General features: G+C 58.0%; 1 protein-coding gene across 1 annotated transcript; it reads left to right on the top strand.

Annotated features, from left to right (window-relative positions):
* The first annotated feature begins 429 nt into the window (after window positions 1-429).
* On the top strand, window positions 430-8,737 carry ANGPTL4 (angiopoietin like 4). Its single transcript, XM_054175471.1, has 7 exons — window positions 430-973; window positions 1,468-1,578; window positions 1,997-2,126; window positions 6,341-6,454; window positions 6,539-6,634; window positions 6,885-7,160; window positions 8,273-8,737. Exons 1-7 carry the CDS (start codon window positions 458-460, stop codon window positions 8,452-8,454), a joined length of 1,425 nt encoding a protein of 474 aa, XP_054031446.1. The 5' UTR covers window positions 430-457; the 3' UTR covers window positions 8,455-8,737.
* Window positions 8,738-10,862: the final 2,125 nt, after the last annotated feature.

The following is a 10,862-nucleotide window of genomic DNA, read 5'->3' as shown; positions in this document are numbered from 1 at the left end:
GGGAGTGGAGATGGAAACAGGGATGAGAACAGGGATGGGAATGGGGATAGGGATAGGAATGGAAATGGGGATGAGGATGAAGACAAGGACTGGGATGGGGATAGGAACGAGGATGAGAAATGGGAACAGGGATAGGAATGGAAATGGGCATGAGGATGGGACGGGGTGTGAGGACGGGCGCGGGCAGGTCTCGGCGGAGAGGGACCGAGGCTCGGGGCGGGGGCTGGGGGGGATGCCGAGGCTCGGAGCCGGGGCTGCCGCGGGCGGCGCGGGCGGGGCGGCCCGAGCACCGGGCTGGCTGGGGAGGGTGAACAAAGCGGCGGGGCTGGCCGGGCGGGGAGGGGCCGGTCCCGGGGCCCTCCCCGCCGCGGTGCGCGGGCGGCGATAAAAGCCGGGGCGAGGCAGCGGGGCGGGCACTGGTGACGGCGGGGTCGGCGTGCAGCTCACCGGGGCAGCCATGCAGCTCACCGGGGCAACGCTGCTGCTGTGCACCGCGGCGGCCGTGGCCGCGGCTCCGGGGCCCGCGGCGGGCCGGGCCGGCGCCGAGCGGCGAGCGATGGCAGGCAAGGAGCGGCGAGCGCAGTTCGCCTCCTGGGACGAGGTGAATGTGATCGCCCACGGGCTGCTGCAGCTCGGGCACGGCCTGAAGGAGCATGTGGACCGCACCAAGGGGCAGATGCGGGAGCTGGGCAGCCGCCTGAACGCACACAACAGCTCCATGGGGCGGCTGCTGCGGCAGGCGCGGGAGGCGCAGGAGAGGGGCGAGCGGCTGCGGGACAGCGTGCGGGAGCTGGAGGGCCGTGGCCGGCAGCTCCTCAACCTTTCGGAGGCTCTGCGGCAGCGCCTGGAGGAGGTGGCGGCCGACAAAGCCGAGATCCAGGGCCGGCTGGAGCAGCTGGAGGGCCGCGTTCGGCAAGCGCTGCAGGCACGGCCGGGCGGCAACCAGAGCGCCAGGGACCTGGGAGCGCTGCAGGTGAGCATCGCCCGCGAACCCGGGGACCAGACCCGCCCGGGGGCACCGGGAGGAGCGGCCGCAAGGGAGCGGGGGAGACCTGACGCAGGGAGGCACCGGGCGTAGCCCCGGGGGAGCGGGGAGGATCCGACCCAGCCGGGCAGCGGGAGCGACCGGGGGAGCCACTGGAAGAGCCCTGAGGGGAGGGGGCACCGGACCCGCCCGAGACACCTGGGATCGGCCTGGGAGGGGTTCTTGCATGGCGGGGAGCCGCCGAGGCAGGGGACGGAGCCTGCCAGGAGCGGCTGGAAGGAGATTGCTGCAGGGAGCAGCCCTCCGGGACACGGCGGGGTCCGCTCGGAGCAGTGGGGGCTTTCCACCATCCTGGAAGCAGGAGAGAGGGGGAGATAGACCTGGTGGTGCTGGTGGGGAGCAGCCCTGCTGGGGCACCGGCACCTCTGGCACAGCCAGGTCTGCCCAGAGCTGCAGGGCTTACCTGGCTCTTCCCCACCCAGTCCCTGATGGATGCACAGAACCTGCGGATTGAGGAGCTCTTGCAGAAGATCAAGCAGCAGCAGTACAAGCTGGACAAGCAGAATCTGCAGATCAAAAGCCTGCAGAGCAAGGTGAGCTCTCTTCCCTCTGTGTGGTGAGGGGACCACTGCTGCTCCTGTGTGCTGTGGGACCCTGGCACCACCGTGCTCTAGGGACAGCAGAACCAGAACTGGTTGTGCTGCTGCTATCTGGCTTTGGGAGCCCTACAAAAACTATGACCCCAGTTGTCAGTGCAGGGGTAGCAAGCTGCAAGCAGTAGAAGGAATTGGTGTGTGGGAACAGACTGTGGGCTCATTCTTTGCAGAATAAACTCATTAGCAGGGGTGTGAAAACCCACAGCCACATTCTGCCTCCTATTCCTTGAGGTTTCTGGGCAAGTTCAGCCTCAGCTCTGGTCGAGGGAGAGCAGCTGGCAGCTTGGCCCTGAGTAACAGCATTGAAAATGAGCTGAGATAACTGTTCTGACTTGTGCTTTTTGGTTTTTTCCAGGTCAATCTACTAATCCCTTTACACCTGAAGGACAACAAAACACAGGCTCCCAAGTGGAAGATAAACCTGAAGAGCCTCAGCCTCACCAACCAGAGCCAGAATGCCAGCGGGGAGCCCGTGCTGACGCAGAGTGAGTATCTGCCCATCCTGCCCTGCTGCAGCAACCCTCAGCAGTTGCAACTGTTTGGAAACAAAAGGTTCAGTTGTCCTGAGTCAGGATGTGAGATTTGCTTGCAAACCCAGATCTTGGGAGATTGGCCAGGCAGAGGGGATCTGGAGCACAGGCAGATCCTAGCCTTTTGGATCAGCAGCAGGAATTTAAGGATTTAAGAGGAATTTTCCTGCTTGACATTAAGAATGTGGTGGGGAGTGGACAAACACTGCTAGCAGGTATTTGTCGAAGAGGATTGGCAGGTGGGGAGCAGGGGGGTGAAATACAGACAGGAAAGGAGCATCTGTGCTTCTTGGACTTAGCTCTTGTTCACCTGGTTTCACTTTACCAGAGAGGGTTTGTTTCTCAGCATGTCTGCTGGTGCCAGGGGGAGAATTAGGAAGCCCTGGGAGGAGAGCTAGAGCCTTGTGGGTCCATCTCCCTTGGCTCCTGTTTAGGGCTCACATGGAAGACAAGTGCCTCAGCTCACACTGTGCTCAGCAGAAGGTGCTCAGCTGCAGTGGAGCACCAGGGACTTGCAGCCCTGGGAAGCATGCAGTGGAGCAGGCAGGTGGATGCTGCATCCTGAGCTCCTGGCTCTGCCTGGAGCATCCTCTCTGCTGGCAAGGGGCTGGAGCAGCTCCTGCCAAGTGAAAGGCAGCAGAGCGGAGTCCTCGGCTGTGCCGTGTCCTGCAGCCTCCCTTCCAGACAGGAACTGCTGTCCCCAAAGGGTTTTCTGGCCAGGAGCAGCTGCTCTCATGTTGTCAGCTAAATCATGGTGCTGGCTCCATCTGTGCAGCTGTCTGGGGATGTCCAATGTGAGCCAAACAGAAACCAGGCAGGGTGAGGATGCCTGGGGAAATCCTGCCTGGGACATAGCTATGGGGAAGCACATAGTGAGCCTGGAGCTGTCACTGGTGTGCTTGCAAGCTGGGTGGGCAGAACAAAGAGCGGCAGAATCGATGCAGGCAAGCTGAGAAATGCACACAGGGCTCTGAACTCCTCCTGGTGCTCAGCCTGGCAGGGCTGGCCAGCACACAGCAGGGCTATGTGAGGGTCTCCCATGGTCAGAGCAGCACTAGCAAGCCAGATAACAGTCTCAAAGCATCTCTCTTCCCCATTTTTATTTTCCCCACTCTATGCCTTGCCCTCAGGAGTGTGCCAAGGAGTCATTTGGGATGGAAAAAAGTCTTTAAGTCACCTAACCCAACCAGTTCAACTGCCCTGCTCTTCTCTTGAGTTCTGAAAGCAGGGTGCAGGAAGATGGATTTGGGTCTCTTCTGCTTGCTGGTGGCAGATGTAGGCTGTGCTGCTGGGGGCAGCAACACTTACAAAGCCTGCTGCTGAGGGCTTAGCACCCTCTGGTGCCACATTGTCCCCACTGGGGAGACCCAGAGCATCCTCAGTACCCTGGGCAACATGACTCCTACCCAGCCAAGCTGTGAGCTCCCCTTTGTCCTGCCTGATCCCTGATGTTGATATTGCTGACAGAAAACAAATTGGCTTCCCCTCATTACCGAGTTGAGTTTTCTGGCAGATCTCAGAGCACTGCCTGGCAGCCCAGCCCCGTGCCCTCTGCCTGGGGAGCCTTGTGGCTGCCTCCAGAGCAGGCAGTGCTGAGCTGCCTTGTGCCAGCGGCTCCCAGCCATTGTCGAGCAGAGCCACGGCGCAGCAGGGCCCTGGGGAGCAGAGATGAACTGCACCAGCAGCTCTTTCAGAAAGACCCTTTTATTTGCATCCAGTGAACACAAGTTTTTTCAGGCCAGAGTTGGCATGGGGCCAAGCATGTGAAAGTTGAAGGCTTGAAGCAGCCTGGAGAGTGAAAGGTTTAATCGCTTGCAGAAAGAGGATCAGATCTTTAGGCAGAGCCTGTGCTTGCTGGCAGCCAGCCCAGTAGGGGAAAGGTAGAGCCCTGCTCACTGTCTGCCCGTGGTTCTGGGACTCCAAAATAGTTGGGTTGGGGTGGGTGAGGGGGAGGTGATGCAAACAGCTCCAGGCATGCCCTGCCATCTGCAAGAAAGGTTGTTTATCCCAGGAGGTGATGTCCTGTCATGCCTGGAGATCCTGTTGGGTAAATCTGGGGCCGTGCCTGGGGCAGCTCCAGCCTGCCTTGTTGATTCTTCCCTCTTGTTTGGCTACATAAAGGAGGAGGGGAAGAAAAACATCCAGAGCAGCCAGGAGGTCTTGTTCTGCTGGTGCCCTACAGATGTGCAATGTGAGCTGGAGCTAATGAGCCTGCTCCTCAAACAAAAAGATTGAGCTGAGGCTATTCAAGCAGCTGCATCTCATTCAGCTGCAGAAATGTCCCCACTGCACCAGGAAGGCAGAAGAGATCCAAGTGCAGTCAGTGGCCAGGGCCCAGATAATGAACAGCCAGGGCTGGGGTTGACTTTGCACACTGGGGCCACTGAGCACCCACCCAGGGAACAATCCCAACAGGGCTGGGAGAGGAGGTGAGGAGCAGAGAGCAGCCTCCAGCCCCTCCCTGCTGCCACACTTGAGCTGAGGTGGCTGGAGCTGTGTGTGAAGGGGACAGGTTGTGGATTTTCCTTCTGAGCCTGATTTGGCTTCCCTGGCTGCATCCACCTAGGTGTAAGGAATACCCTCAGCCTCCCTGCGGTGCAGCTGGCTTTCTCTGTGAAGCACTCTCCCTCCAGCCAGATGTGCAGAGCTTGGGGGATGTCTTGGGGCCACATGTTTGTCCAGTAGGCCTGGTGCTATCAGTCCTGTGCCCACACCAGCCCAGGGGTGTGATGGATGTCAATGTGCTGTCCTGGCTGCAGGGCTGTCTGGTGGGAGAGGAACTGCCTATGCCAAGGAGGGGGAAAGTTCAGTGGGAGTTCAGCTGCTGGAAGGTGTCACATTGCTGTCCCCAGGTCCCCTCCACACTGACCCTGCCTCCTGTTGTAGCTCTTTGCCACAGTGCAGCACTGGGACTCCCCAGGTGCCTGGCAAGGATGGGGGCAGGGATGATGCCCTGTGGGGTCTGCTCTTGACCTTCAGCAGCTCACAGGCTCCATTTTTCCTCCCTTCTGCCCCATGTGAGGCTCTGTGGCCATGGGGAAAGGTCTTCTCCCCACTGCCACCCAGTGCCAGCCCTGGCCCTGGGGCTAGCACCTGGCACAGCCCAGACTTGGCGTTGAGTTTCTGCACCGTCTGCCGTGGGGTCACGCTGGCAGCAGCTGTGAGCCACCAAGCCCCAGCCCAGCCCTGTGCAGGGAGAACAGACCCCCCTTTGTCTGGGGGTGAGGGGGGCACCTGTCCTGGCTGACAAAGAGCCCCTTGACTGCAGGGACAGCCTGGGGCTGCAGCCTCCCCAGCACATCCTCCTGTGGCCTTTTGGCTGGGGTTTTGTAACAGGTCCCCCCCGCCCTGCCTGCCCCCCGAGTGCCGCAGGCGGAGGCTGCGAGTGGACTTTTGTCGGCGCTGTTGAAACGGTGCCTTGCTGGCAGCTCCGGGCAAAGTCCCACGGGGAGGAAGGAGAGGTGGGAGCCCAGCTGGTGAGGGGATGGAGGGAACAAGCTGAGGGGTGGCCTTGCCCCCAGCAGTCCACTTGTGCAGTGAGTTGGGGCACTCTGCCTCCCTGCCCTGCTTGGTGTGTCTTGGGCAAAACCAGTGACCCCAGCCTGGCCCTGTGCCCGCTGGTGGCAGGTTGCCCAGCAGGATGTCTGGCTGGGACCACCATGGTCACTGGGAGCAAGAGGTCAGGTGCTGGATGCTCGAGGGCCTTCCTGATGTCAGGACCTGGGGGGTTGTTTTGCTTCTGAGGCCCTTTGAGGCAGCTTCAGGCTCAGGGTGGGATGGGGGTGCTTGGCCCTGGCATTACCCCACCCCAAATGGGCTGCTTCTGCCAGCTGCAGTCGCACAAGGAGCTGGGAAGCTCCTCAGGGCCTTTCCTCGACAGGGATCCTCACTCTCCAGCCTAGGTCACCCCAGGCTGGCCCAATGCCTGGCTTCTGCCTTGGCTGGAAGCCCAAGGAGCTGTTTGGATAAATGGAAAGATGCAGGGTCACGGCATTTGGAGATGCTGAGGTCAGAGGCTGTCATCCCCAGCACGTGTCCGGAGCCCCAGGCACCGCTGTGCACAGCTGGCTGGGCTGCTGGCCAGGGCTGCAAGTGCTGAGCCCGTGGTAGGAGCAACCTGCTGAGGGACTCAGGGCCATGTCCTCAGTCATTGTTTCCTTCCCCCACAGAGCTCCCAGAGGACTGCCACCAGCTCTTCCTGACTGGGCAGCAGAGCAGTGGTGTTTTCCAGGTGCAGCCTGCAGGATCTCAGCCCTTCAAAGTCTACTGTGACATGACTGCAGGTAAAACAGTGGGGGTGTCCCACAGCCCTTTGCCTGGTGGTGTAGTAAACAGTGCCCCTGAATGACAGCTTTTCCTGCCCACAGAGGGGGGCTGGACAGTGATCCAGAGGCGCACAGATGGCTCTGTGGACTTCGACCAGCTGTGGGATGCCTACAAGAATGGCTTTGGAGACCTTCACGGTAGGTGGATCACAAAGGCTATCTTGTAACTTGCTGGCCCCTGGGCATCTCTGTGTGCCTCAGCACAGTGTTGGGCTGAGGAAGGGGAAGGAGGGGGTTCTTGGTCCTCTTGACTTGCCCTGCAGGTGCCAGACAGTGGCTCAAATGCTCAGTGTCCTGGGCTGTCCCTTTTTGTCTGTGGAGCCTGCTCATGTCTGCTTGGCACAGTGAGTTTGGATCCCTGCAGCCAAGGCAATGTCTCTTGTCTCAGGTGACTTCTGGCTGGGCCTGGAGAAGATGCATCACCTGGTCCAAGAGGGGAGATACAATCTGCTGATTGAGCTGGAAGACTGGGAGGGAAATTCCCAGGTGGTTCAGTTTGTCTTCAGCCTTGGTGGTGAGAGCACAGCCTACACACTCAACCTGCTGGGACCTCTGTCTGGAGAGCTGGAAAACTCCATTGGGGACTTCAGGCAGCTGCCCTTCTCCACTCGGGATCGTGACCATGACCTCAAAGCTGACACAAACTGTGCCAAGCACCTCTCAGGTCAGTGTGAGCTCTTTCTTCCCAGCTGTGGGCACTCAGCCCTCTGTCTGGTGGTGGCTGACAGTGGCTTTGTGGAACTTGAGCCATTTGAAGTTAAGCCTGGCTTAGAATCGCAGAATGGTCTAGGTTGGAAAAGACTTCGAAGATGAAGTCCAGCCCTTACCCCAGCACTGCCAGGGCACCACTAAACCATGGCCCTCAGCACCACACCTCCATGGCTTTGAACTCCCCCCGCCCCTCCACCACTGCCCTGGACAGCCTGGGCCAGACCTTGACAACGATTTGGGGACAAAATTGCCCCTCAGCTCCAAGCTCAACCTCCCCTGGGGCAGCTAGAGGCTGTTTTCTCTCATCTGGTAGCTTGCTTCTTGATGGAAAGGACCAACTCCCACCTGGCTGCAACCTCCTTTCAGGGAGAAGAGCAAGGAGGTCTGCCCTGAGCCTTCTTTACTCTGGGCTTAATGCCCCAGATCCCTCAGCTGCTCTTCCCCAGATCTATCTCCAGACCCTTCTCCAGCTTTGTTGCCCTTCCCTGGACCTGCTCCAGCCTCTCAGTCCTTCTTGGACTGGAGTGAGGAGCCCAAAACTGAATCCAGAATTCAAGGTGTGACTTTACCAGTGCTGAGTCCAGGGGCACAGTCCTTGCCCTGGCCTTGCTGGCCACGCTTTCTTGGCCACCTGGGCACATCCAGGTTCAGCCAGCCAACTGTTGACTGGAAGTCAGGGACTTGTCCCCTGCCCAGGAACAGCTGCATCTTGGGGGGGTAGTGCAGGGAACTGGGAGGGAGGCTGAGGCCATGAGGGGTTCATGATTCAGTTCTTGCCCCAAGCACAGAATGATAGAACAGTTTGGGTTGGAAGGGACCAACCCCCTGCCATGGGCAGGGACACCTCCCACCAACCCAGGTTGCTCAAGGCCTCATCCAGCCTGGCCTTGAACACCTCCAGGGAGGGGACAGCCACAGGTTTCCCAGCACATGGGGCTTGAGTGTGTGTGTGAGGTGCTCTGGTAACATCCTGAAGCCCTGGAAAAGTAGGGATCTGCCTTGAGCCTGGGCTTGTTTCCTGTCTGGAAGTGCTGTGGGTTAACCCTGCCTCTCTTGCCTGGGTAGGTGGCTGGTGGTTCAGCACCTGTGGCCATGCCAACCTCAACGGGAAGTACTTCCGCTCCATCCCCCGGCAGCGGCACGAGCGCAAGCAGGGCATCTTCTGGAAGACATGGAAGGGCAGGTACTACCCTCTCAAGTCCACCACCATGAAAATCCAACCTGCAGTACTGGAAGCAGAGCCCTAAAGCTGCCACCTGAGACTTGACTTTCTCTGTGGAGCACAGACCTGAGCTCCATCACCTGGTGTTTACAAAGAAACAAACCCACCCTCCTCGGGCAGCCCCCCGAGGAGTTCCTCTCGGCTAGCAGCCCTTTAGTGGCACAACAGCTCCATGCTGTAAGTCAAACAGCTCCATTTGCCTGAAACCCCTGGATGGAAGCTCCCAAACCAGAAGAGGAGCCACCAGCATGAAGATTCACCTCCAGAGCATGCACAAGGGTCTCCCACCCTGTCATGTGCTGCTGTAGCAAGTTGTTTGGTGCTTTCTGTCCTGTCTGAACACTTCTGTGCTAGTTTTGATGAGCTGAGGCTGGGGGAAGGGGAGAGCACATTGAAGTATTTTGGTACTCTGGACCCAAGTGTTGGGTACAGAGCCTTGCTGTGTACTGTCTTTCACTGTTCCCAAATGATGTCCTGTGTACCTCCTGTGAAAGTCCCCAGAGCCTCCTTCCCTTGCTGGTGCCACAGTCTAGTGAGCCTCAGGCAGCTTTATTTATGCAGCCTCTGCTCTGGTGACTTCCTTCAGCTCACTGAGGCTGTGGGTTTGGTGAGAAAGCTGAAGAACACTGTGGAGAAAGGGACTTCAGGCTCACTTGGCTTCCTTGGCCCCCATTACTTTGAAGTTCTCTATTTCTGGCTGTGCTAGAATTTGCTGGGAGCTGGGGAAACAGCTTCCACCTCCAGGAGACAATGGGTGGCATCCTGCAGCTGGTTGCATGAGGGCCAGATCCTTGAAGGTTGAGTCAAGCTCTGGAGCCTACCAGTGCTACTGGGGGTGGTTGGGAGCAGTAGCACAGTGCAGGTACAGAGCAGTGACTGTCCCTGGGCAGGACCAGCCCTGCTGTCAGCTGTAAATCCTCCTGAAGCCTCCAGAGAGCTGCCTTCTCCCAACAGACTGCTGGTGCTTTGCAGAGTGAGTGGCACCACCCCACCTGCACATCCCAGAACTGGCTCTGAAGGGCCAGGGGACAACACAGGGCTCTGTGCAAGAGCTGCAAGTTACCCTGTGAGATGCCCTCGGGGTGGGTGTCTGGGGAGAGAGGTGGGCAAAATGGGCCCCCAAAAACTCTCCCAGGCCAAGCTGCAGTCTTGGGGCTTCCTGAGCATCCCCATGGAGGTCGTTGGCTGCTGTGCTCTAGCTCCTGGCTGCAAAGCCCTGTACAGAGTCCTGTGGACGATGTTGGACCTTGTGGATGGGTTTCATTTGTTTCTGTATTTAAATGCAGTGTTCCTAAGGATGTGGTGTAATTTATAAGCCCTGCTGCTGGGAAGCAGCAGCTGTAGTTTCTGTATTTTAAACTTCTTTTTTTTTTACTAAAATACCTTTTTTCTGAAGATGTCTTTTAATAAAAACAAGCCTGTACCTGTCCTGTCTGGATCAGTGCCCCGGGGCTTGACTGGAAAATGATGTGGAAGAGGTGTGTGAGGGCTCTGGAGTCAGAAGCTTCATTGGGTGGGAGACTGACATGAGCTCTCTGCTTCCTTCTGCTTTCAGCTGTAGCCTGGCAGAGCTCTGAGCTAAATCCCTGCCATAGCCCCCACCAGCACCTTTCAGTCTCTTTGAAGTTTATGGCCTTCTAAATGTCTTTTTCTTCTGGAAATCAGGCCCTGGGGCAGTAGGTTTCCAAGTGCTGAGGAGTTGGTGTTTCTGATTCCCTTTGCCCCAGGGAGATGTTCCTTGTAGCAGGCTGGTAAACCCTCTGCCAGCTCCTTGAATAAGAGCCAAGGCTGAGGTCTGAATTATCTGGGGTGGATTGAAGTCAGAGCTGAGCAGGACATGCCCCAAGGTGTAGTAGCCTTTTGCCTGCTTGTGCCCTACCTGTACAGTCATGTCCCAAAGCATTTGTTGCATCTTTGGGGGTGTGACTATGTATGAAGGAATGAAATGAGCTGGGGATGGAACATCACATTGGAACAGGATGCCCAGGGAAGTGGAGTCACCATCCCTGGAGGTGTTTAAAAGAGGTTTGATGAGGTGCTGACAGCTGTGTGCAGGGAGATGCTGGGTTATGATTGGACTCGATCTTAAGGACTTCTCCAACCATGATTTGAAGATGATGGGGGAGAGCTCCAGCTGTGCTCATGATGCCAGATATGTGGCCTGATGCTGCAGATGGAGAAGACAGCAGCTGGTCAAAGAAGGGGGACAAAAATTGCTGGTTGCAGAAAGAAGAGCCAAGAGCGTGCTTTGCCTCCCTGGTGTACCTAAACGCGGCCCCAGCTCCTGTGTCTGTCCTCATTCCCTGGGGAAAATCCTGGGGTTAATGATAGCCCCAAGCACGATTGCACAAACAGCTCCATTAGCCCCTGCTGGGGGCTGCCTGCTCCCTCCTGCACTCACAAATACATTTTTAATGTTCTAGTTGCTTAATT

The sequence above is a fragment of the Dryobates pubescens genome, chromosome 31, assembly GCF_014839835.1.
Source record: "Dryobates pubescens isolate bDryPub1 chromosome 31, bDryPub1.pri, whole genome shotgun sequence".
In the NCBI taxonomy this organism is placed as follows: Eukaryota; Metazoa; Chordata; class Aves; order Piciformes; family Picidae; genus Dryobates; species Dryobates pubescens.
Note: the sequence above shows the minus strand (reverse complement) of the source record. Positions and strands in the feature narration are given on the sequence as shown.